The sequence below is a fragment of the Medicago sativa genome, chromosome 8, assembly GCF_051527215.1.
Source record: "Medicago sativa cultivar Bolivia chromosome 8, Bolivia_mono, whole genome shotgun sequence".
Lineage (NCBI taxonomy): Eukaryota > Viridiplantae > Streptophyta > Magnoliopsida > Fabales > Fabaceae > Medicago > Medicago sativa.
This window is the reverse complement of record NC_140756.1, coordinates 91637260-91658508: the sequence shown is the minus strand read 5'-3', so window position 1 is coordinate 91658508 and position 21249 is coordinate 91637260. Positions and strand designations below refer to the sequence as shown.

The following is a 21249-nucleotide window of genomic DNA, read 5'->3' as shown; positions in this document are numbered from 1 at the left end:
TGAGGCCTCTTTCTATTCTTCAAAATCCATTTTCAAACTTAAAATCAACCAACAAAAACAAAAACATTTTTTGAGAGAGAACTACGGTGGATTTGATCCCTTAATCGGGTACGTAGGCAAGGAACAAAATTCCTTCAATTCAACTAAAATAAAAATCCAAAAACATTCTTCTCCCTCCAATTCTTCATTTAGTAACTTTTAGGTGTAAATAACATTTTCAAATAGCATTTAAAAATAAAGCGCGCGCGTAGAAATTAAAGACGGTTCCTATAGGTTACTATAGTCGTTATGGGTGCCTAACACCTTCCCGTAGCGAAAACAACTCCCGGACCTCGATTCTCAAGGGTTTTGCTTACTTTTTCCCTTCCCAAGAAAAAATAAGATATCACCGGTTTAAAAGGTTCAAACGTAATCAATGTTTGACACCCGAAAACCAAGATAAAACAATACGCACATCAATTAATTAACTTTGTCCACTCAAATATCTATTTTTTTAATTATAAAATATTAGTTTTGTTGTTGTCTGTTTTAAATAAATCAAAGGAGCCATAAAAACTATTTTTTTTGGTATATAAAAAAGAAAATAGAAACATAAATAGAGATTCGATGAAAAACAAATAATATAGAAACAAACACCAAAAGAAAAATTTAAAAGAGAACATGCATATGCATAGAAAATAACAACATAAGATATCACAATAAAAAATAACATAAGAATAATAAATCTTAAACAAACAATAAAAATTAAGAAATAAACAAATAAAAGAAAGGGGGACGCGATTGAAAACAATGATTTTTTATGGGAGGAAGATGTAGATGAAAACAATGAAAAACAAATTGTCTCTATATATAGGGAAAAAAATCATGTCATAATCAATTTTGATTGGCTCATTAAAAATAAATGAGTCATCCTCCATTTTGATTGGCTAATAAAAAATAAATGATTCAATATCCATTTTGATTGGTTGATAGAAAAGCATTAAATAAGATGAAGAGCAAGAAGATGCCACATGTACTATCACTTATAGATGCATGCTTTTGTATTATATAAAGATTCCATTCAAAGACTTTTGACTTTTCAGGACTGAAGACAACTGCACTAAGGTAATGGAGATCATGAGTAAATAAATGGAGATTACATGAGTCAGTAATTTTGAGCCTTTAATTACATTAATATGGAACCAAAGAATTTGGTATCAATTGATACTATCTCTTTATTATTTTGATTTACTCATTAAACATTCTTATAAGAATGTTAACAGTCCGTTTTTACTTCCTTGTATTTCCTTTTTTTTACTTGTATTTCTAATTCCCTTTACTGATATCATCAATGAATTCTTATTCTCTCTTCCTTTTATTCATTAATATATTTTAAAGGCAATAATATCTGTTTTTATATATTTCCTTTAATGAAATCCCCATTTAACACTCAAGTTTTTTTTTTTCTCATACAATAACCCATCTACCTCCCCTCTTGTATTCCAAAATCATCATAGGAAAAAAACAAAAAAAAAAATATTCAATCTGAATAGGCAAAAAGAAGATGGACATATCAATCTTGAGGAAGTACTTGTTTCAAATCCGGTTTGTGTTTCTAATCACATTCTCTATTGTTTGTGTGTCACTACTTTTTCTAAATTATTCTTATTTGGCTAGCAATGATAGTGAAATCACATTCTTATTTCCTAACATGAATAATGCAAAGCGTCATGAAGAAATAACTATACCCTCAAATTTTTCTTCACATCTTGATGAAACTATTTGTTGTAACACTACTACTAATCAAAACAATGTTACCAATATTGGAGCCAAATATGCACCCATAGTTTCCCCTCCTTTGATTGAAGAGAATGTTGATGAAGTATTTACCAAGTTGTCACCAACAATTTTGGATCCTTGTTTAGGCCGATATATTTATGTTTATGATCTTCCTAGTAGATTCAATAAGGATTTGCTGAAAAGATGTCACACTCTCTTGAAGTGGGAAGATTTGTGTCTTTACATTTCAAACTTAGGTTTAGGACCTAAGATTATTGAGGAATCAAAAAAGAAGGTGCTATCAAAGAAGAATTGGTATGCAACAAATCAATTTTCCCTTGAAGTGATTTTCCACAACATAATGAAACATTACAAGTGTTTAACCAATGATTCATCATTGGCTTCAGCAATTTATGTACCATACTATGCTGGTCTTGATATAAGTCAATATCTTTGGGGATTTAATGTTTCAATAAGAGATGAATCGCCAAAAAAATTAGTGAAATGGGTAGCAGAACAACCTGAATGGAAAAGAGTATATGGTAAGGATCATTTCATGGTTGGTGGAAGAATATGTTATGATTTTAGAAGAAGAAGTGATAAAAATGAAGATTGGGGAACAAAGTTGATGTTTTTACCGGAAGCAAGTAACATGTCGATGTTATCAATAGAATCATGTGGTTATGATAATGAATTTTCAATTCCATATCCAACTTATTTTCATCCTACTAACGATGCTCAAATTTTTGGGTGGCAAAGAAAAATGAGGAAAATGAGAAGGAAATATTTGTTTTCATTTGTTGGTGCTCCAAGGCCTAATTTAACATCTTCTATTAGGAATGAGTTAATAGAACATTGTGAATCTTCCAAGAGTTGCAAACTTGTTGGATGCTATTATGGTTATAACAAAGATCGTTGTGGCGATCCTGTTCATGTTATGGATGCTTTTCGGAATTCAGTTTTTTGTTTACAACCGCCGGGGGATTCTTATACAAGGAGATCAACTTTTGACTCGATTTTGGCGGGTTGCATTCCTGTTTTCTTTCATCCACTATCAACATACAAGCAATATGTGTGGCATTTTCCTACAAATGGATCCAACTACTCTGTGTTCATACCTGAAATTGATGTCAAAGAGAAGAAAGTAATGATCAATGAGACATTGCTTAAGTTTTCAAAAAGGGAAGTGTTGGCTATGAGAAATGAGGTTATAAGTCTAATTCCAAGAATTGTGTATCGTTATCCAAGTTCTAGATTAGAAACACTTGAAGATGCGTTTGATGTAGCTGTTAAGGGAATCCTTGGAAGAATTGAAGCAATGAGAAGAGATTACAAATGGTAACTATTCTTAGCATGCAGAAATTGTTGCTCATTAACAATTGCATTTGTTTTTGTGTAATTTGATCTTGAGATTAGGCACATTCTTTTTGTATTTCCTCCCACAAAAACAACAAAAAATTCATTTCTTCGATTGAGATTTCTACCTCTTTCATTTTTATTTGAGTTTTGATTTTATGATTTACTTTGTTGGAATTCTAGTGAGTGATAATAGATCAAATGAAGGAAATATAAGAAAAATAACTCATACTTGAGATTAGTTCCCTTATAATGATTAATATGGTTTATTAATAATATTTTTACGGCATTTGTTGATGGTTAATAAGTACATTTTATCTACCTGATTCAAGGTTTCGATGTTTCAATTTTTCTTCGTATTGAGATAGATTTGTACTACTCTCATCCTTTATTTCATAATAGCATTTGTTACACCAATGATTTTCAAATTTGAAATTTTCTTTATATATTCCTCACTTGCATTGGTCTGAGACGATTTTCCTTGTTAGACCACTTGACGATGTGTGTAATTCTTGCATTGCAGCTAGTTTATTTCAATTTATTCTCGTACAAACTGGTTTATTTTTATTTGTTTCCACGTTCATAATTTCTCAAAAATAAGTGTATATATTTATCTTTCTAATATTTTATAGTACTAGATTTAGACCCTCGTATTGCATGGTTATTGGCGAAGTACATAACAAAAGGATGCATATTTGTTCGCACATATTACAACTCTCTAAATTGATAACGAAGTAAGTTAGTGATGGGTGTTGAAGATTGCTATGATCGTTGTTGCACATACATCAATAATCAATTTTAGTAGAAGCATGTTAAAGGTTGTGAATATGTTTGAGGTAGTAGATATCAATTCGATAAAAAAAAAGTTGTTATATAGGAAAATGATATAATGCACGGCATATTTTTCGTGCTTGTTGCACGACAGAATTTTTCTCTCTTATTTGATGAGAAATTACAAACGTATATCTTCTAGGGGTGTTGTGTGCTACAACATATGAATCCTATAATATAATATATTTAAATAAACTTTTAAATGGGTTACATTTTAATCTTTATTCCATTGGAGAAGACGCTGCTTTGGACTGTAGTGATATCAACTGTGACGGTGATTGTAGCATCATAATTTTTTCTAAAATGTTTACAGTAAGGTGTAACTTTTGATTTTGAATATGTACTATAATCATAGTCAATTGTATTCAACGACAGGGAAATGGATGAATCTGTACATTAATTTGATTTTAACACTTACGTATTTAAAATATTTACATTCAAAAAAAAAATTCTTTAACCCTGTTTGTTGTTATAATGAGATATTTCTCTATAATCCATTATATGTAAAGCAACACCTTATGCTGGAGCAAAACTTTGAATTTGTGTAATAATTAGAGATATGTATTAGCTAGCATATCAACAATGATGGATGAGAGATGTATTAATTATTGTGTGGAAAATGGTTATAATTGTTTTTCAAGGAAAAAAAACTAAGAAAGAATGAATGAAATAAAAAAAAACTCAACCTCAAAGCAATGTAGCGAAATGCGATACTTGGTGTAAATTGCAGAATCCCGTGAACCATCGAATCTTTGAACGCAAGTTGCATCCGATGCCATTAGGTTGAGGGCACATCTGTCTGGGTGTCACATATTGAAAAGAAAGTAAAAAGAAAGAAATAAAGTAATGTAAAAAGGCAAAGTAACATTTAGAATAGGAGTCAATTGAGGTCATCCTAATTGTTTTAAGTGTGAAATTTGATTATTTTTTATAAAAAAAAACAGGAACATATATTTAACATTTTAAAAATTTGAGCCATGAGACTTACTCCAAGAGATCTTGTTTGCCTTGCAGGAATCCCTCTTCCAACAGCCTAACCTCCATAAACCATGGCGGGAAAGAAATAATTTTTGGGTTTCCAGTGGAATTGGCTATGTGACCAAAATTGATGATCTCACACTTACTTAAAAGAAGTGAATGGATTTTGGATCTCAAAAAGGTGTTGGCGACTAACTTGTTTGAATTTTTTCGTGCTTTTATTTCTAATGACTTTATTGGCATATGCTACTTGTATTTCGTTGCCTAGAGATGTTTATTTTTGTTTGTTTGGAGCTCACCAAAAAAATAGAGAGGAGGAAAGACAAATAATAGATGATGAGAATATTTTGTGACCGTTTAGATTATAAGTGAGGTGGCACAAATAGAATTACATGGTATGCAAAAAAATGACAATATCCCTAACTTAAGATCAATGCACCAATGTAGAGCCAAACCTCTACTTACTCAACAGACAAGTAAATAATGCTCCACTCAATCCTTTGCTTGAATAAACTGACCAAGATCATTTCTCAGACACAACTACATCTTGACGTTGATAACCAGCATGCCTTTGCTGGATTAATGGTCATTACAAAATTAATAACATAGATTTGAATCTCTAATAAAGTACTTTCTAAATCTCTTATACATTCAAAATCTCAATAACAAATTCTTTATTTCTTCTGAAAAATGGAATCTTTCTGTAATCTCAAAAAAGAAGTGCTTAAACTTCTGAGTAGTTCATAATATGAAGAAATATATACTTTTCTATGTATAGGGGTTTCACTTTTCTGATTTCATGTGAAACATATGAGACTATATGTTAGGCTAGCAACAACAAGATGAAATGGGGTAATCAAGAAAAATTGAAAATTGAATGAATGTTACTGCGGCAACAAGTGTCTTCCAGTTGCACCTCACACAATGAAATGCACATTTGAATCGCCGGCATCATTGTCCCATTATAAGTTTTTTTGACTGGTTGTTCCATTAGAAGTTAGAACCGCAGAATGACACTAAAAGTTTGAAGCAATTTATAGTGGTATTCATCCAGTTTTGAACAAACTTGATGGAATCTGAAAGAAAAGAAAAAGTGGATAATCAGCCAATGATATAAACAAAGAAAACACATGAGGAAGGAGGAAATAAGTAACATTTTTCATGTACAGCATACAAAAGAAAAATACCCTGCAAACTGTCAAACCAGAGGTATCAATCAAACTTTCTAAAATTATAGGATTCCCTCTCGCACACGAGTGACTAACAAATCCTTTTGTCTTCAGAAGACAATAACTTTCACCCTACTGCAAAATGGCAGCTAGTATTTGTAAACCTTGAAACCGAATCAAGAAGTTGGCAGAGCTCAGTCGCCAAGTGGTACATAGTTTGTCTTGAAAGAAGTTAAAATACGTGGTGTGAATTGTGAAAGTTAATTAAATTTAAATTAATTGAAATAACTTGGCAATATATGTTCTTTTACAACATTCATAACTATATCAAGTCAATACTAAATCAGAGGGAATGTAATGTATTCTGTCAATATACAAAGTTAAGAGACACTTCTATACACCACCAATTCATGATTCTCAAGAAGGGAAGCTGAATTTTACAAACAGTAAACTCAAAATCAGGAAGCATGGGATAACAAGTGGATTTTCATTCAGTTATTGAAGAAAAAAACATGCGTGATTTAATAACATAAATAACATTCATAAAGAAGAAATGCACTACCTTCACATGATGAGGCATAATCTTGACATCATATGGAACATGAAGCCACGCTTCAGGTGAATGAAGAAGAAAATTCTCCGGCTTACTGGTATAAACATCTGCATACTGATGAATGTTATAAGCAAAAGCAGATTCTTGTCCTGTGCTAGTGAGGAATGTTGCTCCAAAAGATTCGTTAAACATCATCTTCATCTTGATCCGTGCTTTTTGTCTTTCCTCATTAAGTTCTTCCAGAAGTGATTTGCAAGCTACAGTTCTCACACTATTAGCTGCAGTTGCATGCAACTTACCAAGTAGCTCCTGTATTATATGAAACTTTGCCTGCATTGTTCAACAGGATATAAGTCATAAAATGTGACGGCTTCAAGATATCTCTCCAAAAGTAATTACACTGCTAAAGTGATAGTTATAAGCCTAAAATAAAGAATAAGGAACTTTCTATCTATAATAACTATATAAATTGTTCATTTATACCATTTTTTAACAACGTTAAATCCAATTTTTTTATGACAAAACTGTAAATTATATATATATAGACACACACACACCCATTTACAACTCACATGTCAACTTTTCAATATATATTACCCATGTATAACATTAAGTAAGGTTTAAAACGGGATTATAAATCGTAACATATCACTATTCACGCCATAACTTGTACAAGAAAAACAATAACTTATGTCTCGGTTCTCTAAGAAAAGGCATTAAACAACTAGATGCTCATTTTACTCCGAGAAAATAATAGTGTCCTCTGCTAATTAATAAATCTCTTATGCAAGATAAATAACATCAATTCCCATAAACTATTGTTACCAAAAGTAACAAAAAATCATCAAAGTAAATGTGCAAGTATGGAATTGCAAGGAAATAATTTTAGCAAGGACAATCTATAAGGATACCTGCTCAGTGCGGTACGTATCTTCATTTTGCTTCTGTATTTCAGTCTGCATTGTTGAAGAAATAATGCATATAAATATGTCAATGTTTCAGGTGTTGACAATGACAACAGTTCTACACGCATCAGTACCTCAATAAAACATTAAAAAGGGCAGCCCGGTGAACTAAAGCTCCTGCATATGCAGGGTGCGGGGAAGGGGTCCCATCATTTTGGTGTATTGTACGCAGCCTTACCCTGTTTTTACACAAGAGGCTGTTTTCTAGAACTTGAACCCGTGACCTTTTAGTCACATGACAACAACTTATCATTGAGCCAAGGCCCCCCCTTTAACTTCAAGAAAACATTCATTAAGTAAAATTTAACTTCTTAAATGAAATTCCCAAACATAACTATCTTACCATTGCATAACCTTTAAGATTCCTACTGACATTTTAACAATTACGTGTGTCTAGGACATCAAAACTTCAAGTCATGCGATTACGTTCTAGCAAATGAAAGATAAAGTTGCCTATAACATACCATGAATGAGTTCACCCTTCTACGGGTTGACGATGTAAAATGTCTAAATATATGCATATACTTGCAGACAGGAAACAAGTTATAGTAGAGTATTAGCATGTTTACCAGAGTTATATGAAACTCGTGAAGAAGGAATGCTAACTCATGATACACATCAATATGTAGAAGACCCAGACTCATGATAGATAATGATTAGCAATGTAAAAAATCTACATATAAATGGATTAAATAGCATGCATACCTCTAATTCATGAATGATTGCGGCTGTGCGCCAGCCTGCCTTTGAGGGCCCTCTCAAGTCGCTAAAAAGGTGATCTCCAAAATATATCACCTAATAAAAAATGTGAATTTTAGCATTCTGTGGCCTCTGTATGAAATAAACTTAATGCCATAATATGCATTTGCTTTGCAATTAACGTATATTGTCAAATTGAAGTAAATGGAAGAAATATTGTGAAGTATGGCTTATAAAACATTAAATAAAGCATACCTCTGGGCCTTTCCACTTGGTTATTTGGAGAAAGGATTTGAGGCATCCATGATAATAAATTTTATTTGGAAGAAATTCATCAACCTTGGTAAAAGTTAAGTTGTCCTTCTCTGTATCATATAAACTGCACAGAATAGCCAATGATGTCGGAACCATTCCAAATAATTTAAGATTTATGCTAAAAGATACGAGTAAAGAACGATGTGATCTGAATTATAGAAGAACTATGTTAGAAAATATAAACAAGCATCATATCACATGGAATGCATTGGCCACAAACCGGAATGGATGCTCGGATGTATAAAACTGCGGTTTATTGGCCTGGGCAATCACAACATCAAACAGATCCGTCCAGGAGTCACTACTGTCCAGAGAATCCTAATAAAAAAAAAAAAAAAACATTGAAGAGTAAACTGAAGGAAATAATGACCTGATACAAAAGGGGAAAAACAAAAACAAAATATTAAAAGTTACATTTAAAACCAAGTGCAGAACTTCCAACCAAACAATTAAAAGAGACATGACCTTTGAAGCATGAAGATTGACACGGACACTGGACACGACACATCGACACTGCTTACGTCCTAAATATGACATAAAATAACACACACACACACACATTACATAAAATGAGTATCAATTATAAAATATCTAAATCGAGAATCATGATGACCACCAAGACAGAATGAAGATGAAGACCGTAACAAATGAAATAGGAGGGAAATTGGAAAGAAAAATGAAGACAGTAGAAAATTAAATCGTTTCGAAGGTAGACATGAAAACTTTTCAAATGCCTAACTACATATTATTGCATTTCTGTGGAAAAGCTTTTTGCTTCTTTCCTTTTTTTATCAAAATATAGATGTGTTCATCTCTCTAGTTTTTTGGGGGAGTGTCCAATTAGTGCTGGACGTGTGTCGAAAGGAAGAACAAAGTTTTTTGGGGGATACTTGAGTGAGGCATCTGACAAGTGTCGTCCGGATGTCGTACAGGTAAAGGTGTCAGATGTGTGTCGGAAATGTTGACACACCTAAACTTAGGAGTGTCGGTGCTTCATAGGTCCTGACAACCAAGTGTCGTTGTTAACCATCTGAGTGAAGTGCAGTTCACATAACTCAAGAATGTAGCTGTCCCACCCTTTTAAAATATTTTTTCAGGCTATGTTTTGATGAAATTTAATCTCCTCATTGATCAAAAACGATAGGGAAAAATACTAAGAAAGCACAAATTCACTCCAAAATCAGATAACAATTATAAGTGAAACAATTTAAGTCAAGTCATATAAAGAAACTAGGCATGCCTGCACGAGTTTAAGGTCTATAGATACATGTCTTACAATAAAGAACAAGACCATGAAGTCTGTAATCTCCAGAATTTTCTGATAATGTTGGATATGCATCTCTACTAGACACTAGTTGCTAAGATGAAATAGTCCACACCAAGTAATCAGCTAGAAAAATGAAAGCAATGTCTAATAGAATCTCTAGTTAAAGTCTGCCATCATCTGGATGTAAATTTCCTCATTATTTATAATTGATTGCATTCACTATTCCATATATACTCTATAGCACTCTTTTGAAGAACAATGCAAGTTAAAACAGGATACAAGCTAAAGTAGAGTTGGAGCTCTGTCTGGCTCAAAATTGATTTACATGCCACAAATACAAAGACTGTGGAAGACTGCTTCCCAAGTTAAGAAAAAGTTATTAAACTCTAACAGATGCAGTGAAGGATAAAGAAAACATTCCATGATACATACAAAAGTGTGGATATGATTCCATGCAATCAAATACCTCTAACATAAAACGCATCCCACCATCAACAAAGTAATAAGGAGAATTTGTCAACAAAAAAAGCTTTTTTCCCTTCTCCTTTAGCATCTTGAGAAAACATAAAATCTTTCCCTGAAATATTCACAGACAAGTAAATAACAAATACAAACTCTCAACCAGAGGATAAAATAACACAATTTTACACAACAAAACAATGTCTACCTTGATAATAGATAGATACAAAAATATAATATTCAAACTGAATTAAGATACTAGATCCTGAAATAGATTGTCTGAACATGTTGTATACCACTTATTGCAGAATATGTTGAACACGTTCATTTACAGATAATCAAAATATGTAAAATGTTTTGAACTTACATTTTTCACCAAGTACCTATGTGGATCAGAGAGAATTCCTCTATGAACCAGGCCACTTCGGTGGACATGGTCAATTGCACGAATAACATCTTCATAAATGTAGGAAGCATCAAATTCTAGCTTAGCATCCACGAAGTACTGCACTATATCTGCAAGGAGGCATGCCTACAAAGTAAAACCGTAAACAATTGGCTCTCGATCTAAGATTTTATGGCAGAAAGAGAATTCATAAGTTGATAGGCAATAATGGAGTTGGAAAATGAAATTGGCAGCATAGTTTTAACTGAGATTAACGCTAAGTTCCTCTAATATAGGCTTGATCAAAATATGGATCCTTAGTTTAATCAGTTGTAACTAGTTTTTAGGATCATTTAAGTTTTTCTTTTCTTTCCTTCAAAATAAGCACATACATATGGGCCTTAAAAGAACAAGTTTTATCCAATTCTAGTTAACTTTATGTTCATTTTACATTCGATATATAAGCACTGCTCTTCATTAACTAAGATGGTATAATCACGATTCCCGGTGCTATACCCTATCTCTTACAAGAAAGTAGTAAACAGATATCTAATTGTGCTCCACATCTTATGCCCATTTCTTCTGATGTATTGGGATTAGGCGAGGCCTTTTTGGTTGAAATTTGAAGATGCTATGTTAATGGAAGTCAATCATTTGTCTATATAGTTTTGTGATGCACGTACTCAGTAGAATGATAATCTTTTAGGACTGGTATCTAATGTAGTATAATCAAGAGATAGGAAAAATAGGATAGAATGAAAACAAACTCCCTGTGACAGTATGCCAAACAGGGAGCTGCACATTTATTTCAACAATCACATGCAAATACATCATGGAAGTTTCAGGGAAACGGATTCCACACAGTTACTGCATCAACACAGTAACCGCTGCCGACCCTCCGATCAAAAAATAACGGTTGAGATTGAAACTTTGTGAAATTGTTCAAACTGCAAGGAACAAATCAGAATCGTAAGATCAGTTTTTAACGGCCAAGATCGCGTTCTGTGTGAAGCAGTTACAGCAGGCGAACCCGGTCCAAGTTTCAGAGAATAAGGATAATGTAGATACAAGGATGTTTTCCTTCTAAGATTCGAGAGCCCTCCGCCATCCCCCACGCCTTTCATAATTTCCATAATTATTACAATACATAAAACACACGACTGTTACACATAATCTAATATAACTATAATTAAAGAAAAGGAGACCAGCCTAGCATGCTTAATTTTCCTCTGATACTTGGTTATCTAACATAAGCTTCTGTGACATGTGAAGATAAGTACAAGACTCGTTGCTGCCGAGGCAAAGCTTCAATACTCAACACTACCAAAAGTGCTCTAGTCATGTACTAGACAATTATTATCAGACTAATTATTAGAATGACAAGGAACATACCTCACTAAAGCAGAAGAAATCCATCAAACCAACCAGTGATCGAGCTTGATCACGACCAATGTGTCTCGTACCATATGCCTCAATTATTTCACTTTGGCTCAGCTGTAAAATTTGGAAGAAATGAATTTTAGCAAAAACTATTTGACATACTTCATTTTTGCTGCAAAATATAAACTATGCTTATGGAAGCTTGTGAAATAAATTATCCTAACCATGCAATGTTTAAGAGTCCAATACAGGACACAATACATAAAAAGGTTAAAAAAAAAAAATCAAGGTGACAACATAAACCAAAATAATGCTGCAAATAAATAAAGGAAAAAATGTCCAATACCCTGCGTCTACCAAAGTAGCATCCATCAGGCTCAATTGAACCAAAGAAATCAAGCTTCATGAGGCACCCTCTTGACTTATCATAGTATAGACCTCTAATAGGGAAAGATGGATCATATTTAAAACTCATGCAAATGTCCGGATACCTAAGCTGAAAGAAGCAACAAGAAGAGTAAGGAAAGAAACGAAAACTGAAAGAAAAAGAAACCGCAATAGGGAGTACCTCATTAACCATATACTCCTTGGCAAGGTCATATATCAAAGTCTGCAAATGATCGGAGTAATGTGCTAATGTGTAATCGTAATCGAAACCATAGACTTGCAATCTGTCTAATCTCAAGTTCTTATTCACATAAATGCCTAATTCAATACATAGAAAGAAGAAAATACATCAACATTTCAGAAACAATAAAACAAAGCATGCACACAAACACTCATTGAATTGAATTGAGTAACCTTTAGGATTCATTTTAGGCATTTCTTTGAGTGCATCAGGAATGTTGAGAAAACTGTGTTTAGCAGTTTCGAATTGGCGACGAAGTCTTGATATCTCTTCATCCTCCAAGATACATTTGTCAGAAGATTCATAACTTCGAGAGCTTCCAGAAAACCCTAAAATCAAACATTGTTAAGTCCAGTGATTCCCCGCACAATCTAGAAAGGAATTATAATTCACAGAAGAAAATAAACAAACAGGTAGAATGCAATAAAATAAAATAAAATAAAAAAATAAATGAAGAATAGAAAAAAGACCTTGTTGAAGTGCAGAAGATGAAGAGAAAAGAATGGCCTGCGATAGAGGAGAATGAAGAAGGGAGCGAGAAATAGTATTACGAAGGAATGCCATTTTGGGAATGAGGCGGGTATTATTTATTTATACATGTAATGAGATTGAAACTGCGGTGGTTATTTACTTTACATTACATTACGCGCGTGCCCAATCGATGCTTTTAGTGTACACAAAAGTTGGAACTGTAGATGTGAAAGATAGATAGATAGAACCTCTCACTGGATCTTTCTTTCTTTATTGCGTCATGTTGTGTTGTGTTGTGTTGTGCCCTCTCATTTATGCAACTTTCCCTTTCCTTTTTTGTGTTCCGTGTCCCTCTGTCACCCCACCATACATTAGGCCTTTTACTATCACAACAAAAAATGCTCTTTATACTAAAACAGTCAATTTTGTATTAAAAAATTACCTTTACACTTTTTTTTTTTTTTTTAAGAACTACCTTAACTAGATTACACACGTTATAAAATAATTTCGCTATATTTGATTTTTTAACAAATACATCAAATGTATCCACTTGTTAACATCTTCATTACAGTAATTTACAGTAAATAAGTTGAGTTAGTATAATTGTTTTTTGGGAAATGCTCTTTTGAGGAATTGGTTAAAGTACTAAAATAAGTAAGTTTGCATCGAAAAGTGGTATATGTATATTTTGATATACCACTTTTCGATTACACACGTTACAAAATAATTTTTATATATTTGATTTTTTAACAAATACATCAAATGTAATGTATTTGTTAGCATTTTCATTCTAATAATTTACGATAAATTTGAGTTAGTATAATTGTTTTTTTTTAGTAGAGAAGATATTACATTTTCTCACTCTTTCATTACAAACATGGATAGTGTCTTACCGTGAACATAACTGGTAGGAATATTATACTGTATTATATTATATAGGTGGATATTGAAGTTCGAAACTTGAATTTTAAATTTTTCATTTATTCATTTTAAGAGTGTGTTCAAATGTATGGTTTAGAAGATGAGTGTTTACTTTTCATTTTTAAATTACAAACCTTATGAAATGTTTTTAAAAAAATTCAAATGACCATAAGATAAATAATCGCACTTTCTTTATTTATTCTCTCTTTCAATCACACTTTCTTTAGTTATTCTCTCTTTTCCTCTTGAACCCTTTATCCAAACACACTCTAAAAGATGAAATTCTAGCCACAATATTAATGGGTAGTGTTGCGCATATGAGGTGTCATAGTTCAGAAGCAGTCACATGTCTTATACAATCCATGTCAATATGAACATAACGTCATTCACGATGGTGGACATTTCTCCATTTTAGCGTAATATTAAATATACACTTTCATTTTGATGTAGAGAACTTGGGTACCTATGGAGAGAATGGAGATTTGAATTCTCTCCGTTGAAACTTTTCTTAATTTTTCTTCATTTTCAATCTCCACTATTAAAACAAATCAATAGCTTTTCTTTATAATTTAACTCTTATTTTCTCTCTCATATTTGATGGTTGAGATTCCAGTTGATAATAAAATTTAAAAAGAAATTCGATAGAGAAAATCCAAATCCGTAGAATGATGGCTACGGAAGTACCCCTTTCTTCATTTTTTGTGAACTCCATTTAATAAATCATAGTAGAATAAATAAATTTTGTTAAAATATAATAATATAAAATTATTAATTGAATATGTTTAGTAATTTTTTTTTACGAGTTGGGATGGAGAAAATTGATGTTTATTTAGTACTACAATAAAATAGGTGATGTGGACATAGAAGACCCATTTAAACACTTAAATCAGGGTGCTATGTTGTGGATGCTCTATCAGTTTATATATTAGCAAGTTAATTTTTGTAAATAAAACAAATATTAGCAAGTTAATTTATTTAGACTAAATTATATATTTGGTCTCTTAACTTATTTCCTAATTTTATTTTGGTCACATAATTAATATTTGTTACGTTTTGGTCCCTTAATGTTACTTCTTTCTGTCAATTTCGATCACATTATTAATATTTGTTACGTTTTGGTCCCTTAATGTTACTTCTTTCGGTCAAATTTGTCCATCTCGTTAGTTTTTGTCGAAGAACGTTAACTGATGTATGTGTGTCATCTATGATTGGTGATTAAGGGTTGCCTAACAAAACTCTTTTCTTTTGTAAGATTTTGGTGTTTCTCTTTAATACTTCTTGTAGAAATACTTTGTATTGTTAATATAATTCATTTGGTGTTAAAAATGAAAGGGTTGGATTTTAGAAACACAGTAATTTGCAATCATAAAAAAATAGACAAACTATTAGCCGACATAGACTAGCTCTATCAAATATATTTTTTTTCAATAAGCATATCATTACAAAAATTTGAATCCTAGCTTCCGGTTCAATACATCAGTGCATTTTTTTTTTTTGACAACAATACATTAGTGCAATTATTAATTTTTTTTAAAGCTTTTAAAGCGTTTTTTTTTTTACAAGTTTGAAAGAGTTATTAAAAAAAATATATATTTTGTTGATAATATTTGCATAAAATTCTCAAAACCGAAAACAAAAGCTATTTCTTATTCTAAGAAACAAAAACTGTTTATTTAAGACACACTTGGTTAGGGTTCAGGTTTATATTCATATTCATACTATATATACTTTACTCGGGGAGTGGATCCTCTCCAGTGGAGATCCCTCCTGTTTTCTACAGTGTCCCACTATCCACCTTTATACTCTCTCTCCTTTTTTGATATTACAAACACATTATCTCACTTATTTAATGAAGGGTCTGGATCACACATGAGAGAAAACCACAGGAGACAATCTCCTCCCCTTTACTCGTTCTCATAACTCGGACGTAATTCTGTCCAACATAGTCTCCTTTGATATTGCGCTTTTGCTGTATCGATGGCAACTGTTTCCCCATATGTCCTTTTTGGAATTCGTATTGTTGTTGCCGGAGACGAAGGAACTTGGCAAGTCCAGTCTAATTGCTACTTTCGCTGCCGGAAACCCTGTCAAGGATGTGCCGGTGGTACTGACTCCCACTATCCTGCCTAAAAATATGTCTCCCGATGGCGTCCCATTCACAATCATCGACACCTCTTCCCGGTATCAAAACATCTGTGTTTTATGTTTAGGTTTTTGTCAAAATATGAGTAGTTTTGTACCAAAATTGTGTGTTGCTTGAGGATCAAGAAACTTTTTATAATCTATTTGTATTGATATTTCTGTTGTTTCTGTAGTCCTGAGGACAGTTTTAAAGTTGATGAAGAACTATTGGCAGCTGATGCAATTGTTCTCACGTATGCATGTGATCGGAAAGACACACTTAAAAGACTGAGTTCATTTTGGCTCCCGCGTCTTCGCGATTTAGAGGTTCTGTTCTCTCCTCTTTTTTCCATCTACACTGCATTTGTATTGGGAGCATGTTTGCATAGTTATATAATGAACAGGTAAACGTTCCTGTTATAGTTGCTGCTTGTAAGCTACAACATGAAAATCAGAAGGAGAGCATAGAAGAGGCAATGCCACCAGCAATGCAACAGTTCCCAGAGATTGAAATTAGCATTGGGTGTTCAGCATCTATGAATCTGAAGGTATCTTTCATTCCTATTGTTTCAATTTGGTTCCTCATTGTTTTCAAATATATCTCGATTTATTTCATACAATATTAATTTAGTTTTCTTGTTGAAGGTTCTTGATGTTTTCAGCTTTGCCCAAAAGTCGGTTCTTTATCCACTGGAGCCTTTATACTTTCGAGATTCTAAGATTCTCAAACCTCGATTTGCCCGGGCTTTAAAGCGGATTTTTCATCCTAAGCGACCGTGACAGAGATGGCTCCCTTAATAATGCCGAATTGAATGATTTTCAGGTTTTACTTTTTCCTTCTCATATTAAACATAGCTTGATTATTAGCTTATTTCATTGCAGGTTAACTTGTATTTGGTTTGTGAAACATCTAACAGAGTTATCTACAGGATAAATATTTTATAGGTCCAGTGCCACGATCTGCAATTCAGCATCTAGTGAATTATTTGCGGAATAAATATCCTGAAGGTGTCGATGAACGTGGACTTACTTTAGGTGGATTTCAATCTTTACACGCTGATTTCATAAAACTATGGCACCGTGAGGTGCCGTGGGCTATGCTAAGAAAATTTGGGTATAATGATGATGTTGAACTTGCTGATCATCTAATTCCGCCTCTGACACGTGCTCCTGATCAGGTGTTTTTTTATACGAAATGTAGCCGTGTGTGTATTGTGTTCTTTATTTAGATATTAAACTTGTTTGAGATCAGTTTTTTTTTTTCGCAACATGGGACTTTTATTTTACTCTAATCAAGATTGGATTTAATGTGTACAGAGTGTCGAACGGACAAATGAAGCTTTGGCTTTTTTGAAGAAAGTATTTGCCACATTTGATGTAGATTGTGTAGGTCATTCGCTCACAAGATCTTGAATATTTTCACTCTTTTATGCTTCTCATTAGCGATTTTCAGACTTTTTCCGGCTTTATTGTGATATACAAGTTGAAATTTCATTGTATGTTTTCATTCCTCCAGGATGGGATTTTGCAACCTGAAGAACTTGCAGAATTGTTTTTCACTGCCCCGGAAAGGTAGATTGCTTTCTCACATTTTTTACTGCACTTTTTGTTTACTTTATTATCCTCCATTTTATGGTGGAGATTAGTTTGAATTCTTAATTTGATGTGGAATATTTCCTACCTTGTGTAATTTTTCAAAGATACACATGCTAAAGGATTTGGTATTTACTTTTAACTTTGCTTCTTAAATGTTTTTAGAAGGTCTAACTATGGAATTTTTTTACATTTATGCCTTTCCTGAATCTGGATGTCTGTGAGGACCCTAGGCATATTAATATTTTATGATTTTTAATTTCAGTCCCTGGACCGGAACTCCCTACAAGGATGCTGCGGATGAGAATGCAATTACAGGACTATCACTTGATGCATTTTTGTCAAAGGTGCTCAAGTCTTTTACCTTGGTCTCTATTCCCTCTTTCTTGTATTTTACTGAACAATGTTTGTGGGAGAGTGATGGACTTCTCGAGGGTTTTATCATTCCCTTAATTTGAGAAGTCTTTTATGAACCAAAGTTGCCTCAATTTTATATCATGTGTTACTGATTTGTGCATAAGTGTACTTGACATTTTATCTGCAATAAAGCAATGGATTAACATTAGTTCTCAAACACATACTTTATGTTTTATGTACAGTGGGCACTCATGACACTTCTAGACCCAACTTTTAGTGTGAAGAATCTGCTTTACATTGGTTACACTGGTGATCCATCATCTGCTATCCGCGTGACTAGGAGGCGAAGTTTAGATCGCAAATTGCAACTCTCGGAACGAGATGTAATTCAGTGTTTTGTTTTTGGGCCCAGGGGTGCTGGAAAATCTTCATTGTTGAAATCTTTTATTCGATGGTATTTTCATTATACGTTACCTCTAAGCTTTCTGGTACAACGGCACTATAATTTCAATTATTAAGGATGACATCTTATTGTTGTTGAATTCATATTGCAGGCCATATTCTGAAATTTACAATCCAACCAACGAGGATCGTTATGCTGTGAATGTGGTTGATGATTCTATGGTAAATGATACATGACTGACATATGACCCGTGTCTTCATTTGATATATTCATTTTTTAATATCTTGCATTTCTTTCTTCATATTTATGTTTTATCATTTTGTTTGCAGGGAAAGAAGAAATATCTTGTGCTGAGAGAGATTCCTGAAGATGGAGTTAAAAAGCTTCTGGCGAATAAGGAGTCTTTGGCCTCTTGTGACATTGCAATTATTGTTCATGACAGGTGAATGATGATATTTAAGTGTTCATTATGCCAATATACCATAGAAATTATGGACTACCTTTGTTACATAGGGATTTTGTTAAATACTTGGGTTGTATATTTGTTTGTGTTAAAATTGGTTTTATGTTCCCCAAATGACCCAAAATGAGATAAAAAAGCATAAAACAAAATCTTTTCTTCAAGAGAACGTCTAACATCCATCTTCTTTTCTTTATTTTTGTTAAAATTCTAATATTTGAATCAGTATAAGGGTATGTTTTACCATTAAATTACTTGGTGGTGTTTATACTTATAGGACTGGAAGAAATTACAACTTGTTTCATTGGATTCAAGAATTGATTAATTCTGTGTAGCCTGTTTGGGTATTTTAGCTCATAGGCAACATGTCAACATCTTTATTCAAAAGCACTTCAAAAAATTCTGGTGTGCAGTGTGCACTGAATAAGATGTACAAGTCACTGTTAGTTTACAAACGCGTCAACCTCATCTATGAGCTTCCAAGTTATATTTAATTTCATGTTCGTTTGGTATCGATTGTCTATAACTCATACTAAGTACATGGGGCAATATTGGTTGTATATGTCTTACTAAAATATTCATTGCAGGTCTGACGAGTCCTCATGGAGGGCATCATCTAAACTTCTCACAGAAATTGCTGGTCATGGAGAAGATTCTGGCTTTGAGGTGCCTTGCCTTATAGTTGCTGCTAAAGATGACCAGGTTTCATTTAAAATGGCTGCACAAGAATCTACTAGGGTAATTTTCATTAACTTATGAATATTCATAATTGAGCGTGCATATTGTCGTAGATAATTGTTGGATGGTTAAATAAATATCTATTTAATGTGGTGAATGACACGTCTTGTTGTTAGAATACATGTATGCTTTGATCTTCAAATTGAAATTTGATTAAGCAGATTGAAGCCAGTTTAATTGTCATTGTTTCACTTTTTTATATATAGTGATGTGTTAGACTCTTGTCATTTTCTTGCACACATTTACCTTTTACTGGTATTTTATTTAATCATCTTTGAATGGAAAAATTTAGAGATTGTGGAGTTGGGTTTTTCGCTCCTTTTCTATAGCCATTGCACTAGAATCTAGATAGTAGATACTGTACAGCCTGATGTTCGGCATAGCTGAGTGTTTTAGCAGATTGCCAGGAAAAAATATTGTAAAAAACATTGTTTTCTGTTGTTTTCGTTAGCATATATAATCATAACATATGTGCGTGATCCGTGATGCTTAGAATTTTCAAGCAACTGCATCAATGCTTCTGACGTGCCAATGCATATTTCAGGTTAGTCGAGATATGGGAGTAGAGGCTCCTATTCCAATCAGTCTGTTGTTAGGTAATCTCAATGATCTATTCCTCCGAATTGTAACTGCTGCTACTCAGCACCCTCATTTAAGCATTCCTGAAACTGATGTCGGAAAAAGCCGCAAGTTGTACACAAGGCTCATGAACAATACTGTTCTGCTTGTTTCAGGTATATAGGTGTTTGACTGTGATCTATTCTGCATTATGTATTTTTAAATATTCAGTATACTGCTTGAAAGAGAATTATAATTGGCTTATTTAGGCTTTGATTCGGTAAACAAATTGACATGTTATTTTATATGTCTATGATATTTGTTTTGATATTTAATGATTTATTAATTCATAATATTGCAGTTGGAGCTGCAATGGCATTCGTTGGAGTAACTCTATTTTCTGCCGGGAAAAATGCGCAGGTTTTGCGAATGAGTAGAGGGTGAAGTATTGTACAGTATTTAATTAATGCACACTGTGTTATAAAAGAATGACCATCATTAACACGTGTGCTTTTTTTTTGAGAAAATTAACATGTGTGCTATGAAGCTTACAGTTACATAGTCTATATTATTAGTTAGCCTTATTTGATCCAGGAAACCGAACCATCTTTCAAATTTCTGTTCAATTCTTATTTACATTTTCATATCTTAATGAAAATAATAATATCTAAAATAATTCGACCAGTTATTATAAATTAAATATTTAAAAGTGCACGCAATCAATAAAAAAATAAATCACGTTTTATAACAACTAGATAGTCAAATATTTATAAATCAGTATTTTAGTCTTTCAAAAAAAAATTATAAATCAGTATTTTAAATATTCAAAACAAAACAGAATTGAGAAAGATATTGCATTTCAATGCGCACAAGGAATCCAGGCA

The 21249-nt window shown here is 32.8% G+C and overlaps 2 protein-coding genes and 2 pseudogenes across 4 annotated transcripts; 3 read left to right on the top strand and 1 right to left on the bottom strand.

Moving 5' to 3' along the window:
• The first annotated feature begins 1543 nt into the window (after positions 1–1543).
• Positions 1544–3100, top strand: LOC146903258 (putative xyloglucan galactosyltransferase GT13). Its single transcript, XM_085738832.1, has one exon. The coding sequence runs from the start codon at positions 1544–1546 to the stop codon at positions 3098–3100; it is 1557 nt and encodes a 518-aa protein (XP_085594958.1).
• Positions 3101–4635: 1535 nt separating this feature from the next.
• LOC146903257 (5.8S ribosomal RNA) lies at positions 4636–4754 on the top strand (annotated as a pseudogene; the record flags this gene model as incomplete).
• A 668-nt stretch (positions 4755–5422) lies between these two features.
• LOC146903256 (HAD-superfamily hydrolase, subfamily IG, 5'-nucleotidase) lies at positions 5423–13587 on the bottom strand. Of its 2 annotated transcripts, XM_085738831.1 has the most exons (13): positions 13214–13587; positions 12917–13072; positions 12684–12820; positions 12462–12611; positions 12128–12229; positions 10718–10882; positions 10358–10468; positions 8845–8942; positions 8565–8688; positions 8316–8405; positions 7557–7601; positions 6655–6975; positions 5423–5999 (listed from the first exon to the last, which is right to left on the bottom strand). In XM_085738831.1, exons 1-13 carry the CDS (start codon positions 13305–13307, stop codon positions 5970–5972), a joined length of 1623 nt encoding a protein of 540 aa, XP_085594957.1. In that variant the 5' UTR covers positions 13308–13587; the 3' UTR covers positions 5423–5969. The 2 variants fall into 2 exon arrangements, with proteins under 2 accessions (XP_085594957.1, XP_085594956.1); XM_085738830.1 differs by having other exon boundaries at positions 12462–12820; positions 13214–13515.
• A 2525-nt stretch (positions 13588–16112) lies between these two features.
• Positions 16113–20958, top strand: LOC146903255 (mitochondrial Rho GTPase 1-like; annotated as a pseudogene). The gene is made up of 14 exons (XR_015023982.1): positions 16113–16316; positions 16451–16583; positions 16661–16804; positions 16902–17079; positions 17186–17434; positions 17574–17642; positions 17773–17828; positions 18115–18196; positions 18449–18660; positions 18761–18830; positions 18939–19051; positions 19657–19807; positions 20352–20541; positions 20727–20958. The product of XR_015023982.1 is annotated as a mitochondrial Rho GTPase 1-like (transcript).
• Positions 20959–21249: the final 291 nt, after the last annotated feature.

Excerpts from the sequence above, each read along its gene's own strand:
- LOC146903256 (XM_085738830.1), bottom strand. The coding sequence starts at position 13,307 with ATGGCATTCCTTCGTAATACTATTTCTCGCTCCCTTCTTCATTCTCCT. Across the intron at positions 8,943-10,357 it reads GGATGCGTTTTATGTTAGAG|GATTCTCTGGACAGTAGTGA; the intron begins GTATTTGATTGC and ends TTTTTTTATTAG. Across the intron at positions 8,689-8,844 it reads ACATCCGAGCATCCATTCCG|TTTATATGATACAGAGAAGG; the intron begins GTTTGTGGCCAA and ends TATTCTGTGCAG.
- LOC146903258 (XM_085738832.1), top strand. The coding sequence starts at position 1,544 with ATGGACATATCAATCTTGAGGAAGTACTTGTTTCAAATCCGGTTTGTG.